The sequence below is a fragment of the Zootoca vivipara genome, chromosome 11 (assembly GCF_965207765.1).
Source record: "Zootoca vivipara chromosome 11, rZooViv2.hap1.1, whole genome shotgun sequence".
Classification (NCBI taxonomy): domain Eukaryota; kingdom Metazoa; phylum Chordata; class Lepidosauria; order Squamata; family Lacertidae; genus Zootoca; species Zootoca vivipara.
In genome coordinates, this window is record NC_142594.1 from 57,310,807 (window position 1) to 57,334,518 (window position 23,712).

Genomic DNA, 23,712 nt, shown 5'->3' on the forward strand with positions numbered 1-23,712 from the left:
CCCATACGGATGTGCACAAACGATTTTCGGCGATTTTTCCGACCTGGAAGCGCGCCACCGCGCCAGTAAATGTGTGTGCACATGCGCACGGGCGCGCACTGCCCCGCCCTCTGGCCTGCTGCGCACGCACTCCCCTGCCCTCCGGCCCAAAGCCAGGTAAGTCTGGGGACCCCTGCCCTATGGCGTTGATGTCCACTCCCTCTCTCACCTGTGAAGGACAGGCGGGCAGAGACCTTCTGCACAGTGACGGTGACAGAGTGGAGGCAGCTGCTGGCCCCTCGGCTCCCACATGCCACGTTCTCTGAGGAAATGTGGAGCTTCCCATCCACATAATCCTGTAAGGCGGAGTGAGATCAATGAGGTGACAGAAGCAAGGTTTTTATATACAGAAAGATGGAAAAATACAACCCTACCTACTATGGAGGAACGATTAATATAATTATTGGACTTGGCTGAGATGGCAAAGTTGACGTGTTTAATCAGAGAAAAATAACCATTGGCATTTATTAAGGACTGGAAACTTCTCGTGGAGTTTTGGTGTGAAAGAGAAAATGAACTTGTAGACTGGAAGGCTCAGAAATCAGGAAGATCAACATTTTAATAAGGAATGGGGAACGTTTATACCGTAGTTTACCTTCGAGACCACTGTAAACAGTTAAAATCGTTAGCAGGATTTTAATAACACTTGTAACGTAACAAGAACTATGGATATAATGGATATTTTTAAAAAATGGATTATTATAAGATGCAGCAGGAAAGGATTATTAATGGAACCCAAGGAGGGGGCGTGGAAAGTCCAAAGATTCAGAGAAATATTTCTTTCTTTCTTTTTTTATTATGATTTGCGATATGAGTGTAAATTTCATTTTGTAAAATCAAATAATTTTTTCATATAAAAAAAAGGAAAATGAACTTGTAATACCTGGTTTTTGTAAATATTTCTTGAAATTAAACAAATAATGAGGTTTTCCACCAAAGTGACTGAAACCCAGCTGGAACCACACTGCCCCCACCTCCTGCCTCCCCACCTGGACCCCTTACCTGCACTAGGATATACTGGCATGTGCCATGGAAGGAGAAGCGCTTGCGGTCAAACGTCAGGTAGTGGGGGTCACCAGTGATGGAACATTCCCCGGAGCATTGGTCCCGGGAGCAGTGCCAGCGCCCCCCTTGGCACGTGCTGTGGGGAGAAGGGAATGGGAGTCCAGGTCAGGGTTGTGGAGCAATAGCCAAAGAGTTTGGCTGTGAGTTTGAGGGGGTCAGTCTAGATTATGCCCTGGGTGTCCCTGGGCATAGCTGCCAAGTCTCCCATATTCCCTGGGAAATCCCTGTTTTTCCAGCTGTTCCTGGCTGAAAAAACGGATTTTTTTGTTTTTCCCCGGTTTATTCTGGCACGGCGGCCATTTTGGAACTGGGCGGAGCATGCTCAGAAGTGACTTTTGATGCTGCTCTGCCCAGTTCCAAAATGGCTGCAGTGCGACTTCTGGCGTGGCAGCCATTTTGGAACTGGGCAAAGCAAACATCAAAAGTCACTTCTGAGCATGATCCGCCCAGTTCCAAAATGGTGGCAGCGCTACTTCCGGTCTGCTACTTTCAGCCCGGTCCCTTATTTCTCCGACAGCAACTTGGCAGGTATGGTGTCCCTTCCAATTCTGGGGGTCCTGTGCTCAAGGAGGGTTGGAATCTAGCAGAGGAGCCTGCTTAACTTATCAGTTTATTGTAAGATAAGGACCTTAGCTGGACAGTTAAGTACCATCCTTAGCATCCCCCCCCCCAAATGGCTTGCAGCACAAACTGCGACTAAGCGATGATAGTCCCTTGGCTTTCCTTTCCTCCATCCCTCTCACCTAGCTAGGTAGGAGAAAAGCAGCCAGAGAGGGGTTTGAGGGCTGAGCTGGAAGTAGGCTGGACCTGCTTGCTCTGCGCTGGATCCGAAGCTGTGACTAACAGAGAAGCAAGATCTGTTGGGGGGCTAATGCCATGAGCCCCTCCATCCTATGCTCAGGTTGCATAGAGTGGTACCTTGGCTCTCAAACGACTTGGTTGCCAAATGCTGAAAACCCGGAAGTCAGTGTTCCGGTTTCCGAACGCTTTCCGGAAGCCGAACGTCCGAAGCAGCTGTTGGCTATTGTTTCCGGGGCGCCTGCGCACCTATCAGAAGCTGCGCCTTGGTTTTCAAACATTTCGGAAGTCAAACAGACTTCCGGAATGGATTAAGTTTGGCCCTTTTGTTTTGCTATTTATTTTGCGTTTTTGTTTCTGAGGCTTTTTTGGTTCGTTTGTTTTTGTGACTGTGTGGAACCCAGTTCAGCTACTGATTGATTGATTGATTGATTGATTGATTGTGTGAGTGTGGAAATGGATAAAAGCCCCCCATCAAACAATGACTATCAGTGCAGGTAAGAGAAAAAAAATATTTTTCATTTTTATCATCTAATTATTGCTTTCATTTTATGGATCAATGGTCTCGTTAGATAGTAAAATTCATGTGAAATTGCTGTTTTAGAGGTTGTTTTTAAAAGTATGGAACAGACTTTTGTGTTGCTTTCTATGAGAAAGTTTGAGAACCAAGGTACCTCTGTATATGAGGAAATTAAAGCATGCATCCTAAGACAGTAATAATAATAATTAATAATAATAATAATTTTAATAATAATAATAATTTATTATTTATACCCCGCCCTTCTGGCTGGGTGGCTTCCATCAGAATATTAAAAACAGAATAAAACTTTAAACATTAAAAACTTCCCTAAACAGGGCTGCCTTCAGATGTCAGCACAGTCTCTGCTGACCTTATTTCCAAGGAAACCGAACCCTGAGGAAGCGCTGTAACCCCTGACTTCTCTCCCTTCCAACTTTACAGTTCTAAGATTCTATGAACTCCTGAAGCCAAGAATGCCGGCGACCCTTGGGCTAAAGATCATAGAATCATAGAGTTGGAAAAGACCACAAGGGCCATCCAGTCCAACCCCCTGCCGAGCAGGAAACACCATCAAAGCATTCTTGAAATATGCCTGTCAAGCCTCCGCTTAAAGACCTCCAAAGAAGGAGACTCCACCACACTCCTTGGTAGCAAATTCCACTGCCAAACAGCTCTTACTGTCAGGAAGTTCTTCCTAATGTTTAGGTGGAAGATTCTTTCTTGTAGTTTGAATCCGTTGCTCCGTGTCCGCTTCTCTGGAGCAGCAGAAAACAATCTTTCTCCCTCCTCTATATGACATCCTTTTATATACAGTATTTGAACATGCCTATCATATCACCCCTTAACCTTCTCTTCTCCAGGCTAAACATACCCAGCTCCCTAAGCTGTTCCTCATAAGGCATCGTTTCCAGGCCTTTGACCATTTTCGTTGCCCTCTTCTGGACACATTCCAGCTTGTCACGTTCGTTGCCCTCTTCTTTTCACGTTCCAGATCCTGCTGTGGTCAGCAAGACCCATTGGACCATGTCCCCAACCCACCCCCAGCTATCCTGAGAAATAACCTTTTGTGGGTTCGGAAGGGCAGAGACTCACTGTTATCTACTGAGCTGAATCCTAGACCAGTAGGATCCAGAATGCAGCAGCCTGATTGGTCCACAGGAGCCACCCAATCCAGCTCCAGATGGAAGTGAATCAGCAACCTGATTGGCCTGCAGGAGCAGCCAATCAGGCTGCTGGCAGAAGTGAACCGGCAACCTGATTAGCCTACAGGTGCAGCTCTGAAGTAGCCAATCACTCAAGGCCCATTGTGTAAATAATGTACAGTGGTGCCTCGCCAGATGAATTTAATTCGTTCCGCGGGTCAATTCGTTTTGCGAAAAATTCGTCTTGCGAATCGCGGTTTCCCATAGGAATGCGTTGAAATTTCTTTTTTTGCCCATAGGAACGCATTAATTAAATTTCAACGCATTCCTATGGGAAACTGCGATTCGCAAGACGAATTTTTCGCAAAATGAATTCGTCTTGCGAAAAATTCGTCGTGCAGGGCATTCACCTTGCGAGGTACCACTGTATATAAGCAGATGTTCTGGGGGGGGAAGAGCCATTCTTCTCTTCTTCGTTTTCTGTTGCTACTACAAGCCGAATAAAGAGCATGAAATTCACTCTCGACTCCGAGCATATTTCACTCACCAACGGTTGCAGCGCTGCTGGAGGACATCTCCCGGGGCGAACTTCTGGCGCCGGTGGAAACAGGGGCACTGGCTCTCCGGGACGCAGGCGCCCGCTTCCAAGTAGAGGCCGGCCGGGCACTCGCAGCCGCTCACACACTCGTCCCGGCAGTGCCCTTCCTCGGCTGTTGCGCCCACCGCAGCACAGCTGGCTGGGCACGAAGAGACACAGTCGGAGTAGTGCTTTCCTTGCCCGCACGACTTTTCTGTCCGGAGGGAAGAAGAGGGGCAGCTTCAAGGGGGAGGCTCCCGGATGTCTAGGGAGAACTGAGGGGGACACAGCAGTCTTCGGGGGGGGGTGAGAGAAGCTCCTGGCCCCCTCTTTTCCTAGGCAAACTGGCCTCCTCTTATCACAGCCATCAACATAATCATCGCCCCATTAAACAGGTTTATGGAATACATAGAGGCAGTGTGGTCTAGGCAGGGCCAGATTTATGTTTGATGCGGCCCTCAGCTACTGAAGGTCATGGGGCCCTTTAGATGTCCAGCTGTCCTTTGTCAACAACAAATTGTCACTGTTTTTGCGTTGAATAGATGCTACATGGTAATTTATAAACCTAATAGGTATCTCAAGCCATTTGCCCATGTTGCCATGCAACCAGTCCATGCAGAATGTAGGCACCCTATATATAGAAATGAGCAAACCTGTGATATTTGAGGGAGCAGGCGAGCAGGCGGGGCCCATGACTTACATCAGGCACCCCCAAACTGCGGTCCTCCAGATGTTTTGACCTATAACTCCCATGATCTCTAGCTAACAGGACCAGTTGTCGGGGAAGATGGGAATTGTAGTCCAAAACATCTGGAGGGTCGAAGTTTGGGGATGCCTGACTTACATCATAGGAGCCTGCACAACACAAAACACTGTTGCTGCATGTAGGTTTTTTTTTTATCTTATATTTTGGAAATGTACATCCAGTTTTTTCCCTTTAATCTTTTTTTTTTTGAGGCCCCCAAGAGAGTGGGGCCCTAAGCTATAGCTTGTTTAGCTTATACGTAAATCCGGCCACTGGGTGTAGGGGTTAAAGCAGGAACCACCAAACGCGGCCCTCCAGATGTTTTTGGACTACAACTCCCATCATCCCTAGCTAACAGAACCAGTGGTCAGGGATGATGGGAACTGTAGTCCCAAAACATCTGGAGGGCTGAGTTTGGGGGTGCCCGGGTTAAAGCATCCGACTAGGACCTGGGACAGTCCAGTCTTCGAATGCACAGAGAATGGGAAACGAGCAAGACGAACTGGAGCTTTTAGTACAGGATGGCCAGTGCAACCTGGTTAGGCATTACTGAAACTTGGTGGGATGAGATTCAGGTCCGGAATGTAGGAATTGAGCAGCATTGTATGTAAAGGATGCGTACACTTGTGAAGAAATCCATGACCTGGAGCATGGAAAGCAGATGGAGAGGATAGGTGTAAAAATTGTAGGAGAGCAAAACAACAAGGACCTTACTGTGGGAGTCTGCTATAGACCACCAAGCCAGGCTGAAAACTTGGACGATGCCTTATTAGAGCACATTACCAAACATTCAAAAAGGAGAGATATAGTCATCATGGGAGACTTCAACTACCCCGATATCTGCTGGGACTCAAACTCTGCCACAAGCGTAAGGTCTGACAAATTCCTCCCTTGCCTCGCTGGCAATTTCAATTCCCAGAAGGTGGAAGAACCAACAAGGGGATCATCTATCTTGGATCTGGTCCTCACCAATAGGGGGGAACTGATTGATGAAGTGGAAGTGCTCAGAATCTTGGGAGGAAGTGATCATATTCTCCTGGGTTTCAGGGTACAGAGGCTGAGTGTAGTCCGACACACACGCTGGACTTTAAGGCGGCCAATTTCGAAAAGCTGAAGGAGCTACTGGGTGTGATCCCATGGTCAGAAATATTCAGAGAAGGGAGAGCAAGATGGATGGAAGTTTTTAAAGGAGAAATATTGAAGGCCCAAATGCAGACAATACCAACAAGAAAAGAAAAGTGGGAGGCATTTAAGATGTGGCTGCGTAAGGAGCTCACGGATGAGCTGAGAGTTAAGAAGGGTATGAATGGAAGAAAGGGGAAATCACGAAGGAGGAGTATACACAAGTAGCCAACAGTTGCAGGGGGAAGTCAGGCTGGCTAAAGCTCAGAATAAGCTCAGGCTTGCAAGAGAGGGTAAAAATAATAATAAAAAGGTTTCTTTGACCATGTCCAAAGTAAAAGGAAGAACAAGCAAGTGGTAGGCGTGGAGAAGACGGGGAAATGCTATTGGGTGGCAGAGAAAAGGCGGAACCGCCATGTTGACTGGAAGGATAAGGGAACAAAAAGATCAAAAGACTTATAAGGATTGGAGTAAATTTCTGGATCATCTCAAAAGGCATTGTAAAATGGTAGAAACACTTACAGGAATGATGTAACATATACTACTGTATAAATAATGTACGTATAGAAGAAACGATCATATATGGAGATATTGTATGGAAGGGGAAAAGCGCATTAATTAGATTTGAACAAACAAAACCGAAACGAATGTACGGGGGAAGTCTAGTTCGGCAGAACAGATCTATTGGATTGCTTATTTTGTATTTTTAACTTGGGGATTTGGGATTATGGTTTATGTTTTACTTGTTTATGTCTAAGTTGATGTAAGAGAAAATAATAAAAATTATTGATAAAAAAAGAGAGAGAGAAAAGGCGGAACCGCTCAAAACCTTCTTTGCCTCTGTCTTCACCCAAAAGGAAAGAGATGCCCAGCCTGGTGATAACAGAACAGGCATCCCCAAACTTCAGCCCTCCAGATGTTTTTGGACTACAATTCCCATCTTCCCTGACCACTGATCCTGTTAGCTAGGGGTCATGGGAGTTGTAGGCCAAAACATCTGGAGGGCCGCAGTTTGGGGATGCCTGGAATAAACGATGGAAGGAGGGAGTTGCAGCCCAAGATAGGAAAAGTGGGAGTAAGGGAACAACTACCGGTAGCTACTTTAAATGATGAGCTGCCCCCGAGGGTACTAAAGGAGCTTGTGGATGTAATCTCAGAGCCTCTGTCTATGATCTTTGTGAATTCCTGGGATTTGTGGAAGCCACCTTGAGTTCAGGTCCGGGGAAACCGGAGGATAGAAATAAGAGGAGGAAGAAGAAGAAGAGGAAGGGGGAGGAGGAGAAGGTGGAAAATGAGCTGGAGTCACACAGCCATGGAGAAACACGCCTTCTGCTTTGAGAGGTTGATGCCCCCAAAGGCAGGGGCTTCCTGGGTGCCCTGCTCTGCCCCCGCTTACCACAGAATCCGGCCCGCCTCCAGCTGACGAAAACGCTCCTCTGGGCGCACTCGCGGGCGTAGCTGGCAAAGGTCTCGCAGATGGCACCAAGCCCGGCTCCGCCGCAGTGCAGGTACATGCAGGTGTCGTAGAAGCCTCTGGGGTCCACCTGCCCGGGGACAGAGCAAGATGCCGGACCTCAGTGAGGGTGTGGCATGAGCGGGCAAGAGGCTGGAAGTTAAAGGGAGGTCGGGGAAGGCGTGTGGCGTGGCAGAGCCCTCACCTCCGAGTGGCATTGACCGAAAGGGCCGGAAAGAAGCTTCCGGCAAATGGACTCTGCCTCCTGCTGCTTCCCTCGGCCTTCGGGTGTTTCACAGCTGTGAGCCTCCTCTGCGGCGTCTTCACAGGGGGTCTAGGGCAGGGGGAAGAGGGAGAACTCAGAGCAGCTGGGGGAGATGCTCAGTTCCTGCGTGGGGTGAGCGGGGGACCCTGTTGCAACAGTTAATAAAGATCAGGCTTACTAGCTGCTTTGCTTCTCAATATTCTCTAGTTGGCCTGTTATTTTCTCCTACCAATAGGGAACCCACTTAAGGACTCTATAGGGGCTCATGGGTCCCCCTAAGCGAAAAGGAGCAGTTTTTCTTAAAACAAGCTGCATGGAGAAATGCCCTGATTCAGTGCAAGGCAACATCCTATGTTCAAACCACGCAAACAAACCAATAATACTAATAATAATACTACTAATAATAATAATAATTTATTTATTTATTTATACCCCGCCCATCTGGCTGGGCTTCCCCAAGACAAATCCTCAGGGAGCAAGTCATTTGGAAGCGACTTCAGTCCACGCTCGCACCACCTACCAATCCTGCATCCGGGACGCGCCACGAATTGCCAAAGCTCGCCGCCGAGGCGGCCACATCACCTCCCACGCGTAGGAAGTCGTCTGTGGGTGCAAGGAGAAAAGGGAGCTGGGTACACGTGGGGAGGGTTCTGGCAGAGAAGGGTGCTGGAATAGCCTTCCCCTCTTGGCCACTAGGGGGCGGGCAAGGGGCCCCTCCTGAGAAAGATGGAGGGGGATGCTCAGACCCCCACCCCAAGGGAGGCGGAGGAGAAGGTGTGTCGGAAAGGTCAAGAGTTTCATTGTTATTCCAGTGGGATAACCAGCTTCATATAACCAACATGTTTAAGTCCAATGAAGGGGTTAAAATCATAAAGTAAGGTGTCCTGCCAGGCTTAGCTAAATCCACTTCCCCTCACCTAGGGAGGAAGTGGGTAATCAAGCCTTCGTTCACCCCCAGTCTACCTGAAAAGCTCAACATGTAAAGAGGTTCTGAGTTTATTGTTCCAGCTCAAACCGCATGGCTCTGATCAGCCACTCCTGATTTGCTGTTGTTGTTGTTTAGTCGTTTAGTCGTGTCCGACTCTTCGTGACCCCATGGACCATAGCACGCCAGGCACTCCTGTCTTCCACTGCCTCCCGCAGTTTGGTCAAACTCATGTTCGTAGCTTCGAGAACACTGTCCAACCATCTTGTCCTCTGTCGTCCCCTTCTCCTAGTGCCCTCAATCTTTCCCAACATCAGGGTCTTTTCCAAGGATTCTTCTCTTCTCATGAGGTGGCCAAAGTATTGGAGCCTCAGCTTCACGATCTGTCCTTCCAGGGAGCACTCAGGGCTGATTTCCTTAAGAATGGATAGGTTTCATCTTCTTGCAGTCCATGGGACTCTCAAGAGTCTCCTCCAGCACCATAATTCAAAAGCATCCATTCTTCGGCGATCAGCCTTCTTTATGGTCCAGCTCTCACTTCCATACATCACTACTGGGAAAACCATAGCTTTAACTATACGGACCTTTGTCGGCAAGGTGATGTCTCTGCTTTTTAAGATGCTGTCTAGGTTTGTCATTGCTTTTCTCCCAAGAAGCAGGCGTCTTTTAATTTCGTGACTGCTGTCACCATCTGCAGTGATCAAGGAGCCCAAGAAAGTAAAATCTCTCACTGCCTCCATTTCTTCCCCTTCTATTTGCCAGGAGGTGATGGGACCAGTGGCCATGATCTTGGTTTTTTTGATGTTGAGCTTCAGACCATATTTTGCGCTCTCCTCTTTCACCCTCATTAAAAGGTTCTTTAATTCCTCCTCGCTTTCTGCCATCAAGGTTGTGTCATCTGCATATCTGAGGTTGTTGATATTTCTTCCGGCAATCTTAATTCCTGCTTGGGATTCATCTAGTCCAGCCTTTCGCATGATGAATTCTGCATATAAGTTAAATAAGCAGGGAGACAATATACAACCTTGTCGTACTCCTTTCCCAATTTTGAACCAATCAGTTGTTCCATATCCAGTTCTAACTGTAGCTTCTTGTCCCACATAGAGATTTCTCAGGAGACAGATGAGGTGATCAGGCACTCCCATTTCTTTAAGAACTTGCCATAGTTTGCTGTGGTCGACACAGTCAAAGGCTTTTGCATAGTCAATGAAGCAGAAGTAGACGTTTTTCTGGAACTCTCTAGCTTTCTCCATAATCCAGCGCATGTTTGCTATTTGGTCTCTGGTTCCTCTGCCCTTTCGAAATCCAGCTTGCACTTCTGGGAGTTCTCGGTCCACATACTGCCTAAGCCTGCCTTGTAGAATTTTGAGCCTGATTTGCTATATACCAATAATTTAGGCGCTTTCGCCACTAAGCAACTAAGCCAAGTTTTACTGCCTGTGCATTTTTTCTGACTGATGTAGGGGAAAGCACATGAACTTGACCTTTGAAGAGTTCGTAAGTAAACCAATTTTTGACTTTTCCTATGCTGGGATAAGAGGGAAATTTTGGAACTCACAGGGGCATCTTTTAAAGGTCTAGCAGCCTATACTTCCATGCTTTGCTTTGCTGCATATTTTGTGGTTTTAAATCTCTGCTGGGGTTCTCTCACCAAATTTGGATCTTGGCATCCAGGAGTTCTCCTTTTATACTTATATTTTTCCTTGCACCAACAATTGTAAGGGGTTGGACTAGATGAGCTTGGTTGTCCCTTCCAATCCTGCAGTTCTGTGATTCTAGGTGGCTCCAGCCATAGGGTCTGCCCTTGTGTGCCCAGGGGCATCTGCAGGGATTGGAGTAGCAAGGGAGGAAGCAAGGGGGCAGTTACACCCCCCCCCATCAAAGGATGAACCATAATCTCCAGATCCTCAGCTTTGATTTTTTAAAAATGTTCCTTGCATTCGTAGAACCTGAGAAATGAGTCGAAAGGTAGAGGGGCTCTTCTCATTTGCTTTGTGGGCAACCAGCCTGCCCCCCCCCGCTTTTTCAGTGGTTTACTTCCCCTGCCCCCCCCAAACAAAGGTTTTGCAGACTGCCTTCTAATGAATTCCACTCCCCCACCCACAATACAAAACTCAGAGGGTGGCTGAATTGGTCCAATGCCGGCGAGCGTTTTGGACCTTTGAGGGAGAGCAACATGGTGTCAGAAGTGAGAACTCTCCGTTCCGTTTCCCCTCCATGGATAGGGAAAAAGGTGCGGGTGGTGGCCCCCTGCGGTCTTTACCTGCAGGGTCGTCGTTGTAGACCCCACACAGCCCTCGGGTGGCTCCTTTCAGGTCCGCCCCGATGGTGACGTAGACGGTGTCGCGCCCATCAAACTTGACCCGCACCCCCAGGCCGCTTTCCACGAAGAGGAAGTCTCCCAGCCACCAAACACTGATCCCTGGGATAAAGCAGGAAAGGACTTGGTATTGGTGCTGCAGCACAAGCTAAACTGTGGACTTTACACTCTCTCACACAGACACACATTGCTTGGATGAGAGACGCCTTGAAATTCTGCCCGGATGCATTTATTCCTCGCCTTCCTATCCCCTCCCTTGATACCCTGGTTCTCTCCCTTCCCCATGTTTTCCTAACGACGGCCCTGCAAGGTAGCACAGGGTCAAGGCAGACGGCGACAGAGACCAAGCAAATGACCCAAGACAACTCCAGGAGCTTCACGGCTGAGTGGGGATTTCACCCTGCCACTCCCCACCCTCAATCCTAGCCCAGCGCTCTAACCACTGCACCACGCTGCCATGCCGAGATTCAGCAATGAAGTCCGGAATTCAAATGCAGCCTTCGGGTTGGCTTGCCATCCTGCCTCCTCCCACAAATTTAACTCTGAAGGGGGAAACGTTAACCCGTTTCAGATCAAGTGTCGCACCTTGAAGCACTTTGAGCCCCCAAGCCTATTTTGCCTGCTCTGTAGGGGGCTGGGGTTCCTCGGGTGGGGCTGCCATGTGCCCCCACCCCCCACCCCAATTTGCCAGGGATCTCTTCCCTAAGGACATAAGAAGAGACTTGTTGCTGGATCAGGCCCATCTGGTCCAGCAGCCGGTTCTCACAGTGGCCAAACAGACGTCTCAGTGGGGTGATCCTCTCTCCGGGAGACACACCAGGACAAAAAAGGCTTCACCTTTTTGCAGTCACGGCAGCAAGAGTCTTAATAGCAAAATATTGGAAGAACGAACTAATGCCAAAAAACGAGGAATGGCAATTAAAATTATGCGAGTATTTAGAACTCGCTAAAATGACAGTGTTAATAAGAAAGCAATCGATGGATAAGGTTAAGAGTGGGAATTACTTGAATAAACATGGTTCCAACCATAGCTGCCAAGTCTCCCGTTTTCCCCGGGAAACCCCCGTTTTTCCGGCTGTCCCCAGCCGAAAAAACGGTTTTTTTGTTTTTCCCCGGTTTATTCTAGCGCAACGGCCATTTTGGAACTGGGCGGAGCATGCTCAGAAGCGACTTTTGATGCTGCTCTGCCCAGTTCCAAAATGGCTGCAGCGTGACTTCTGGTGCGGCAGCCATTTTGGAACTGGGCACAGCAGCATCAAAAGTCACTTCTGAGCATGCTCCGCCCAGTTCCAAAATGGCCGCCGCGCTACTTCCGGTATGCTACTTCCAGTCCGGTCCCTTATTTTTCAGAGAGGAACTTGGCAGGTATGGGTTCCAACAACAAGGCTTGGTTGTGTTTAGACGAATTTTGCAGGGAGAGGTATCCCAAGATGGAGACAAACAAATGCAGATCAAAGACAGAAATGGCTGGATTGAAACTGCAAAGAGTAGATGGACGTCAACAAACCAACAAATTAAAAAAGGGACTGAATCCAGGACAAGGGACTTTGTGGGTAGAATACCCTGGTACCGGTTTGAATTATCTAAATAGTGCTTTTTGTTTAATGGGTTGTTTTAGTTTTGTTAATTTTTCAGTTTTGCCGTTGTGCAACTTTCTCTTTCTTTTTCCTCTTCTCTCTCTCTCTCTTATTTTATAAAATGCACATTTATTTTAGATTCTTAACAATTCAATTATGTATACTGTAATAACTATTTAGAAATCTCTAACATACGTTTAGTTTGTTTTTTACTTTGTTTTTTGTATGTTATGTTATGTTTGTAATGTTTGTTTAATAAAATTTATTTATTTATTTGAAAAAAGGCTTCACCCATCTCCCCACCGTCCGCCCCGCTTCCTCACCTTTCTGCAAGCGGGGCTCCCCCTCGGGCACCGCAGCGCCGTTCACCGAGATGTGCCGTCCTTGAGCCACGACCATGTCGAGGCCAAACAGCATGCGAAGGTCCTAGCGGGGAAAGAGGGTCTCGTGAGGTTGGGGGGGCTCCCAAATCCTGCTCTGGCCAGAGTCCCAGGGCTGGCCCAAGGCATTCTGGGTGCCCTGTCCCCCCCCCCAAAGCCAAGCCAGGGGCGGGCGGCACTATTTTGAGGAGGGAAGAGAATTCCTCCAGTGCCTCTTCAGTGAAAAACAATCATCATGAGAACTTCCTGGTAGTAAGAGCTGTTCGGCAGTGGAATTTGCTACCAAGGAGTGGGGTGGAGTCTCCTTCTTTGGAGGTCTTTAGGCAGAGGCTTGACAGGCATATGTCAGGAATGCTTTGATGGTGTTTCCTGCTTGGCAGGGGGTTGGACTGGATGGCCCTTGTGGTCTCTTCCAACTCTAGGATTCTATGATTTTATAATTTTATTATTTATACCCCATCCATCTGGCGGGGTATGCAATAAATATTATTTATTGACAATAAATATTTGCAGACAATAAATAATATTAAATTATATCTTCCTGCCCTTTCATGACACCTGAACTCAGTTGCCTGAGGTGGCCTCTTCACTCAACCTAACATTATTATTATTATTATTATTATTATTATTATTATTATTATTATTATTAATAGTCCCTTGCCTTTTTCCCTGGCAGGGACTCAAGGCAGCTCACAGATAAAAATACCAGTAAGAACAACTAAAAACATGAGGGGGGCGGGGAGTGGAAACAATCATTAATAAAAAATTAAGCTCTTTTCTTTTTCTTCCTTCCTTTCCTTTTCTCTTTCCTTCCTTCTTTTTCCACCATTTTTATCTTGTTGTATCAAAAAATGCTGTAATAAAAATTACGCAAAAAATGTTAAGCATTCATAGAACTAAAGCTATAATCTGTTAAAAACATGCAGATGATTACAGTGGTACCTCGGTTTATGAACACAATTGGTCCCGGAAGTCTGTTCATAAACTGAAGCGTTCATAAACTGAAGCAAACCTTCCCATTGAAAGTAATGGAAAGTGAATTAATCCGTTCCAGACGGGTCCGCGGAGTACTCAACCTGAAGCGTACTTAACCCGAAGCATGGGTGTAATTGGTTCCGGAAGTCCGTTCATAAACTGAAGCGAACTTTCCCATTGAAAGTAATGGAAAGTGAATTAATCCGTTCCAGATGGGTCCGCGGCGTTCGTAAACCGAAAATTCGTAAACTGAGGTGTTCGTAAACCGGGGTTCCACTGTACTATGGAAACAGCGCAGTCGGGCTGGCCGTTCTTGTTTGAGGCAGGGCTGGCAAAGTATCTGTGCACTTCTTACTCTGAGGCAAAGGAAGAAACTCTGCACATGCTCTGAGGCAGCCCCTCTGTCTGCATTATGGCTGCCAGAAACTAGTTCTTCTGGGCAGCGGAGGCTTGTCTGCTGTGGGTCAGGGGGTCACTGCCCCACCAACCTCACTTCGCCCTCAGCCAGGCCCCACCTGTCCGCTTGCCACCTTATTTGCCTCCAGCCCTGCCTGGCAGTTTCTTTAACCTCCGTCGTCTCAGGGTTACCCTTGTACATGGGTAGGCAACCTAAGGTCCGGGGGCCAGATCCGGCCCAATCGCCTTCTAAATCCGGCCCGCGGACGGTCCGGGAATCAGCGTGTTTTTACATGAGTAGAATGTGTTTATTTAAAATGCACCTCTGGGTTATTTGTGGGGCATAGGAATTCGTTCATTTTTTTCTTCAAAATATAGTCATGGAATCATCGAGTTGGAAGGGACACAAGGGTCATCTAGTCCAACCCCCTGCAATTTAGGAATCTCAGCTTAAGCAGGAATAGCCATTCAGGCTCTGTTTATAAGCCTCTAATCCATGGGTAGGCAAACTAAGGCCCGGGGGCTGGATCCAGCCCAATCGCTTTCTAAATCTGACCTGCGGACGGTCCGGGAATCAGCGTGTTTTTACATGAGTAGAATGTGTTTATTTAAAATGCACCTCTGGGTTATTTGTGGGGCATAGGAATTCGTTCATTTTATTCTTCAAAATATAGTCCGGCCCCCCACAAGGTCAGAGGGACAGTGGACCGGCCCCCTGCTGAAAAAGTTTGCTGACCCCTTCCCTTGTAGAATCCAGCAGTTGACTTATGCTCTGGCGCCACCTACTGCCGACCTCCCTGCCTTCCGCCCTACCAGCAGCTGCAACCAGCAACCAGCCCCCCACCACTGGTTCTGGGTGCGAAATCCGGACGTCCTCCTTGCCATCCTTCCTGCAGAAAGGACGTGTTTGGGACAGGGGCAGAGATCCAGGGCCTGCCCACCTCTGGCCCTGCCTAGCATGTGGGGGCCGATGTCCCTCACCTTACGGCAGCGGCCGGGTTTGCAGCCCTCGCCGCCAACAGACAGGTAGATGGCCCAGGTGCCATCGGAGGCGGCCGCCAAGGTGTATGCGCAGCTGCCGTGGAAGCGGAAGTCTTTGCCGTCGAAGCTGCGGTAGTGGAAGCCGGCCCAGGTGGCGCAGGTGGCAAAGGGGTGGCGATGTCGGTGGTGCCGAGCCGAGCTGACCAGAAGCGCCGTGGGGGACGGTGGCCGGAGCAGGAAGGGCGAGGGGAAATCATCTGGGGAGAAAGAGGGATGTGAGCTGTCAGGGGGAAGAGGACGGGCTATTGATGGCTAGTTGCCAGGATGGCTGCGTTCTGCCTCCAGAGTCTGAAGACCAGTTGCCGGAGACGGCAGGAGGAGAGGGCTCTTGTGGCCCCCTACCCTATATATATAAAAAAACATTATTCAAAATAGTGGTTTGAACATCCCACTAAGGAAGTTAAAAGCACCATAAAATTCTTCTTCTTCATCATCGTCATCATCATCATCATCACCACCATTTATTTATACCCCGCCCATCTGGCTGGGTTTCTCCAGCCACTCTGGGCGGCTCCCAACAAAACGGTAACAATTAATTGCAGATTTATTCATAGAATCCTAGAGTTGGAAGAGACCACAAGGGCCATCCAGTCCAACCCCCTGCCAAGCAGGAAACACCATCAAAGCATTCTTGACAGATGGCTGTAAACCCTCTGCTTAAAGACCTTCAAAGAAGGAGACTCCACCACACTTCTTGGCAGCAAATTCCACTGTCGAACAGCTCTTACTGTCAGGAAGTTCTTCCTAATGTTTAGGTGGAATCTTCTTTCAAAGCTCAGTTAAAACTATTTAATCAATTCAATAAAACGGACGGGTGGTGATGCCACACTGTTCATTTCTTCGTCAGAGGGCAAACGGGCAAATTTAGCAGCGGATCAAATTCTCCCCCCCCCTCACTGTATTTATTGAATTTATATACTGTCCTGCCTTATACCTGGAGGTCTCAGGGCGGTTCATGTTAGGGCTTTAAACCTAAGACGCTGACAAAGTATTACGGTCACATGATTTAAGTTGTTAAGTTGTTAAGTTGTTAAGATGCTCAGCATATATAGAGCATTTGTTTTGTTTGCCTGTGGGGTGTGGAGCAGCCATGCCTGAAAGCTCTGGAGGTGTTTCTGTTATCTGTCTGCAATAAAACTGTCTTCAAAAGTTGGGCTTCCGTGGGTCGTTTCTGCTGCAAAGCTACAAGGCTTTTACCGCAACAAGAATCCAGCCGCTGTGCTTAATGCTCTGCAAAGAGAACTGTTTCTGGTCTGTGCAGCAGAAGCGTTTTACTGGACCAGTGCAGAAAAAAAACTCTTAGTTCACAGAACAAAATCAAAATACAAAACCACAAAATATATCATCAAAATTAAAAAACAACAACCCAATAACCCCCGCTTGTAGCAGGGGGGCTGAGAGGAGCAACTTAGGAAAGCAGCCTCAAGAGACAAAATATGACAGATTCCTCTTGCTCTCCCAGAATCATTACAAAATGTCCCCTTCGTGCTTCCCTGGGTGAAAAAAAGGGGTCAGACTCCCAAATTAATCTTATACCCTGGCACATGGGCATACCGGTAGCTGGGAGGGCAAGGGTGCGGCTGCCCGTGTGCCATCAAGTTAAAAAACAAAACAAAAAACTTTACTGACCAATTGTGTCACAATTATGTTTCCTACTAGCAAAAACATAAGGGTGAAGGAAATTTAAAGCACAGCCTATTTATTGATAGCTACTTACCAAAGATGCACAAAACTTCACCTATATGCACAAATAATTGTTTTTTTAAAAATCAATAGTTGTTACCAATAACTGCCTGTCTTGTGATGACTCGGAATCGGAAATACAAATCTACTACTACTACTAATAATAATAATAATAATATTTTATTACTTATACCCCTCCCACCCGACTGGGTTTCCCCAGCCACTCTGGGCGGCTTCCAACAAGAGATTAAAAATACATTAAAACATCAGTCATTAAAAACTTCCCTAAACAGGGAATGTGACCAAAGGAAGAATCTTTGAAGGCGATAAGAGACAAAAAAATAAAAAATGAAGCAAGGGAAATGGCTTCACTCAAGGCTCTGTCCTGCTCAGTCATGATCAATGAACATTATTGGATGTTTCATAGAGTCCTAGAATTGGAAGGGAACCCAAGGGTCATCTAGTCCAACCCCCTTTGCAATACAGGAATCCGTCGCCCAGTGTGGAGCTTGAACCTGTGACCCTGAGATTACGAGTCTTATGCTTAACGGACGGAGCTGCCACCCATTCACCTCTTAGCCCCCCCCCCGATAATTCCACTGCCCACTCTGGGCTCCAGTGCTGTAGTCCAGTGGGCACCTGGTTGGCAAAGGAGGAGGAGACCTGAGGGTGCTCACCTTTCAGAGGCAGGTGGGAGCAGCTGAAGCAGAGCTGGGAGGAGGCATTCTGCCAGCTGTGCCCCCACGGGCGTTGGCAACACTCCTCCATGCCAAGCAGAGAGACGTTCTGCAGTCCAGGCAGGTCTTGGCATTGCCAGGTGGAGAAGCAGCGGCCCAGGGAGGCCTTTCCTGGAACAGCAGGAAAGAAAGAGATGAGAAAGGGAGAAAGAGAAACCGATACCCTCCAATATTTCTCCAGTGAAAACAGGGACGTCCCGTTCCATAAGAATAATTTTACCATTTATACCCCATACATCTTACTGGGTCGTGCCAGTCACTCTGGGCAGCTTCCAGCATATATAAAAACATAATAAAACATTTGTTGTTGTTGTTTAGTCGTTTAGTTGTGTCCAGTGGAAGTGGAAGACAGGAGTGCCTGGCATGCTCTGGTCCATGGGGTCCATGGGGACCATGCTCTGGTCCATGGGGTCACGAAGAGTCGGACACAACTAAACGACTAAACAACAACCAGCATACACACACATTTACCTATGAGGTTGCCTTACCTGTTCCCGCTCAACTGCTTCAGTTGGTGAAATTGGCCCTGTTCTAGGTGCAAGGAAAGCTGCTTGATCACAAGAGATTTCAAGGAGCCGTGGAAAGGGGGGCTCTGGAGAATGGGCACCCACCCACCTGCCTCTGGGGCCCATCTCTGTGGCAGCCTTACCCTCCGAGCAATGGGGCCCGCTCCAGCCCTCACAGCAAGCGCGCACCGTGCGGTTCCAAAGTATGGGTCTCGTGTCCTCCGGTCTGCAAGAACAGAACGGCAAAAGAAGACCTGCCACTTTGAGTGGGGTCCTCCTGGCATCAAATTTGCCACCTCTCCCCTACACACCCTCCAACATTTCTCCAACGGAAATAGGGATGTCCCATTCCACAATGATAACTTTACTATTTATACCCCACCCATCTTACTGGGTTGCCCCAGCCACTCTGGGCAGCTTCCGACAAATATGAAAACATAATAAAACATTCAACATTCCCTTCAGAGGGCTCAGGGATTGGATCAACATTTCTCCAATGAAAATAGGGACGTCCTAAGGAAAAGCGGAACATTCTGGGATCAAATCAGAAACCAGGACGGCTTCCCTAAATCAGGGGCGTTCCTGGAAAATAGTGGCATTTGGAGGGTCTGCCCTGATTCTCCCGCCCTCTTCTAGCCCATGTATGGGGCGGGGGTCCTCCCCTTCTCCCTGCCCACCCACCCCCAGCCGCCCTACTCACTTATAGATGTAGCACATGCTGGTGGCGCCAGCCTGGCCTTCTGCCCTGCCGTAAGCCTGGCGCATGCGGTCCTGGTCAAGGTGCCAGCCTGCCATGTTGTACTGGTAGACATCGGAGCAGGGCACCAGCTCCTCCCGCCGGGGGCTGACCACTTCCTCCTCCATCACCTGCACCATCCTCTCGCACCAGCGCCTGCGGGGGGGGGGGGGGGTGAGGCCCTTGAGGGACCAGCAGATGGGTGCCAGCTGGGCACCCCTGGCCTTCCTGTCCAGAATCTCCATGCCAGCCTTCACCTTCTGCTCTGGGGCAGTGCCAGAGTTAAGTACAGTGGAACCTCGGTTTATGAACACCTTGGTTTACGAATTTTCAGTTTATGAACCCCGCAGACCCATCTGGAACAGATTAATCAACTTTCCATTACTTTCAATGGGAAAATTCACTTCAGTTTATGAGCAGACTTCCGGAACCAATTGTGTTCATAAACCGAGGTACCACTGTATAAGCTGAACAAGCTCTAGCTTAGGGCCCCACTCTCTTGGGGGGGGGGGCAAAAAAATTAAAGGGAAAAAACCTGGATGTACATTTTCAAAATATAAGATAAAAAACAAATAAAACAAAACCTACATACAGCAACAGTGTTTGTGTGTTGTGTAGGCTCCTAGGATGTAAGTCATGGGCCCCGCCTGCTAGCCTGCTCAATCAAATATCACTGGTTTGCTCATTTCTATATATAGGGTGCCTACATTCTGCTATTTATAATTATTAGTAGTTTGCATCATATATTTTCACCCATTATTATTTCATCTTATAGCAAGTTTCTAGATACTAGATTATGAGTCTTTATAAATGGTGTTTCTAAAGGAACTTTTGTTATTGCCAAATGCCAATGTGTTTGCATTAAGTTTGTTATGAATAAAAACTCATTTTAAGTTAGAGCTTCATAATTATTATACAGGTAAAGGTAAAGGGACCCCTGACCATTAGGTCCAGTCGTGACCGACTCTGGGGTTGCGCGCTCATCTCGCATTATTGGCCGAGGGAGCCGGCGTATAGCTTCCAGGTCATGTGGCCAGCATGACAAAGCCGCTTCTGGCAAACCAGAGCAGCACATGGAAACGCCGTTTACCTATTTATCTACTTGCACTTTGAGGTGCTTTCGAACTGCTAGGTTGGCAGGAGCAGGGACTGAACAACAGGAGCTCACCCCGTCGCGGGGATTCAAACCGCCGACCTTCTGATCAGCAAGCTCTAGGCTCAGTGGTTTAGACCACAGCGCCACCTGTGTCCCAGGTACTTCTTCTTAATTGTATTTCAGTTCAACAATGACTTTGATAAAATACGAGGTCCGTAAATGACCCTATAGTGTCTATTCAACACAAAAAACAGTGACCATTTGTTGCTGACAAAGGTCAGCTGGACATAGAAAGGACCCCACAACCTTCAGTAGCTGAGGGCCTCATCAAACCTCAATCCGGCCCTGAAGAAGTGGCATTGAGCATCTCAGGACGACTATTTCCTGCCTTCGCAGGAGCCAAAAAAAGCTCACTGGCTTCAATAGTATCTGAAGAAGTGTGCATGCACACGAAAGCTCATACCAAAATAAAAACTTAGTTGGTCTTTAAGGTGCTGCTGGAAGGATTTTTTTTATTTGGCTTCAATAGGTTTACTCTGGACCGCTTAGGCTACACCTGCACCGTTAATAAAGCACACTTTGAACAAGCATGCTGTTATAAGAAAAAAAAACTGCTCCTTTTCCCTTATGGGGTATCCAGGAGCCCGTATATAGAGTCCTTAACTGGATTCCCTATCAGTAGGAGAAAATAACAGAGGCCAACCAAAGAATATTGAGAAGCAAAGCAGCTAGTAAGCCTGATCTTTCTTAAACTGTTGCAACAGGGTCCCCTGCTCACCCCACACAGGGAGGGAGGAGAGGAACACCAAAAAAAAAAATCAAAAAAATCTGGTAACCATAGTGTGGACTGATTTTATAATATTTACTAATATTGAAGAGTGCGGGCAATCCTTGTATACAATAAGGTTTGGTTGGGCATCGGTTCCCGTTCCTTTTCTCATGATGTATCTAACACTGGAAAAAATGTTTGAATTTTTATGTATAAACTTGGTAACTTATTTTGAACTCATGCATTCTGAGAGAAAGGAATAACAAATTTACCTTCCCAATGGATATGTTTTGGATACGATAGACGAAACAGAGGTCTTGATTCATTGTGTCTTGTTTTAAATAATTTCATCCTTTTGTTTCATTTTAAATAATCACATACTTTTGTTTTATTCATTCATTCAGTACTTTTTCGGCTGCGAATCTTATGTTGTGTTGCTTTTTGGAAGTGTATAATACTGCTTTGACAGCTGTAATTTTACTTTTTCTTAGATGTTTTCTTTTTTTTATATAATAAAATTTTATTTGCTTTTCAAAAATATATAACATACAACAAAATCAGCTCCAGATCGAATTGTTGAGATTATTCTGAATCTCTTGACTTCCCCCCCCCATCCCTTCCATGGGCCCTTTTGAATCTATTTTCCACGCATATCATTGCTTCTCCACATTTTTGTCTAAGTTATCCATACATTCTGTTCATTACAAGTATATTTAAAATCCTGCTAACGTTTTAATGTGCTTACAATGATTTTGTATATAAATGATAAACTTTTCCCATTCTTCTTTAAAGTTCTTGCCTTCTTGATTTCTGAGCTTCCCAGTTAATCTTGCCTTTTTTATATATTTTAAAATTTAATATCTTTTTTAAAAAATTAAATTTTATTTTTGCATTTTTATTTTTACATAAACAAATTAAAAACATATGTTTATGTTTTTAATAAATATTATTTTTAATTAATAAATGTGAAATGATAAAGGTCAAAACACACACATAATAATAATAAAAAAATTCATTCAGTAGCACCTTAAAGACCAAGTAAGTTTTTATTTTGGTATGAGCTTTCATGTGCATGCACACTTCTTCAGATACACACTTCTTCAGATTCAGTGTATCTGAAGAAGTGTGCATGCACACGAAAGCTCATACCAAAATAAAAACTTAGTTGGTCTTTAAGGTGCTACTGAATGAATTTTTTTATTTTGCTTCGACTCAGACCAACACGGCTACCTACCTGTAACATAATAATAATAATAATAATAATAATAATAATAATAATAATAATAATGATGATGATGATGTATTTATACCCCACCCATCTGGCCAGGCCTCCCCAGCCACTCTGGGCGGCTTCCAACAGAAATATTAAAATACAATAATTTTGTTGTTGTTGTTTAGTCGTTTAGTCGTGTCCGACTCTTCGTGACCCCATGGACCAGAGCACGCCAGGCACTCCTGTCTTGCACTGCCTCCCGCAGTTTGGTCAATAATACAATAATTTATACAATAATACAATAATAATACAATAATTTATTAAGCATTAAAAGCTTCCCTAAATAGGGCTGCCTTCAGATGTCTTCTAAAAATCTGGTAGCTGTTTTTCTCTTTGACCTCTGGTGAGAGGGCGTTCCACAGGGTGGGTGCCACTACCAAGAAGGCCCTCTACCTGGTTCCCTGTAACTTGGCTTCTCGCAGTGAGGGAACCCCCAGAAGGCCCTCGGCACTGGACCTCAGTGTCTGGGCAGAATGATGGAGGTGGACCAACACTTTGAATTGTGCTCGGAAATGTACTGGGAGCCAATGTAGGTCTTTCAGGACCGGTGTTATGTGGTCTCGGCGGCCGCTCCCAGTCACCAGTCTAGCTGCCGCATTCTGGATTAGTTGTAGTTTCCGAGTCACCTTCAAAGGTAGCCCCTCGTAGAGCGCATTGCAGTAGTCCAAGTGGGAGATAACCAGAGCATGCACCACTCTGGCGAGACAGTCTGCAGGCAGGTAGGGTATCATCCTGTGTACCAGATGGAGCTGATAAACAGCTGCCCTGGACACGGAGTTGACCTGTGCCTCCATGGACAGCTGTGAGTCTAAAATGACTCCCAGGCTGCGCACCTGGTCTTTCAGGGGCACAGTTACCCCTTTCAGGACCAGGGAGTCCTCCACACCCGCCCGCCTCCTGTCCCCCACAAACAGTACTTCTGTCTTGTCAGGATTCAACCTCAATCTGTTAGCCGCCATCCATCCTCCAACCGCCTCCAGACACTCACACAGGACCTTCACCGCCTTCACTGGTTCTGATTTGAGAGAGAGGTAGAGCTGGGCACTAACGGCACCTGCCCATACATGGACAACCCCAGAAGGAGGATGGCATTCATTTCTTACCCGTCATCCAGCGCCAGAGTTTCCCAGAGGCAGAGCCATGCCAGGATGCCCAGGACCAACCTGGGGCAAGGCCTGGGGGGCCGCTCTTTCTCCCGCATCTCTCAGAGGGACGGCGCCGCTCGCGGAGTCTGGGCCGGCCAGCCTTTCCCTGGAGAAAGGGAGGGTTCGGAAGGACTGAGAAAGCTGGAGTTACTCCCATGGGACACAAAGCATCATTGGGCAACAGGGTCGGCCCAAAATACTTTGGCACCTGAGGCAGAGCCCCCAACTGTACCGCCTTCCCCAACAAGGAAGGAGGGGTGAAGGAACATGGCATCAGGGACAAAGGGGAAGGAAGATTGATGTGGGGGTCTGCTGCCCGTCTTGAATCTTGCTGCCTGAGGCGGTCACCTCACCTTACCTCATGGGTGGGCCGGCCCTGCTGGGCAATAGCTACATGGACCAAGCATCTGATGATCTGGAGAACTGG

At 47.2% G+C, this 23,712-nt stretch overlaps 1 protein-coding gene across 1 annotated transcript in view; it reads right to left on the reverse strand.

Annotated features, from left to right (window-relative positions):
• LOC118092051 (SCO-spondin-like) overlaps nt 1–23,341 on the reverse strand; it is a 200,494-nt gene extending 177,153 nt beyond the window's left edge. Inside the window, exons 1-13 of the mRNA XM_088653951.1 lie at nt 23,244–23,341; nt 18,967–19,158; nt 18,410–18,492; nt 17,701–17,871; nt 15,281–15,537; nt 12,872–12,974; nt 10,915–11,073; nt 8,247–8,329; nt 7,667–7,795; nt 7,405–7,552; nt 4,112–4,355; nt 1,042–1,180; nt 209–335 (exon numbers count right to left, since the gene is read on the reverse strand). Of these exons, the coding sequence (XP_088510077.1) occupies nt 209–335; nt 1,042–1,180; nt 4,112–4,355; nt 7,405–7,552; nt 7,667–7,795; nt 8,247–8,329; nt 10,915–11,073; nt 12,872–12,974; nt 15,281–15,537; nt 17,701–17,871; nt 18,410–18,492; nt 18,967–19,158; nt 23,244–23,341 (1,933 nt within the window). The remainder of the gene's footprint in view (nt 1–208; nt 336–1,041; nt 1,181–4,111; nt 4,356–7,404; nt 7,553–7,666; nt 7,796–8,246; nt 8,330–10,914; nt 11,074–12,871; nt 12,975–15,280; nt 15,538–17,700; nt 17,872–18,409; nt 18,493–18,966; nt 19,159–23,243) is intronic.
• Nucleotides 23,342–23,712: the final 371 nt, after the last annotated feature.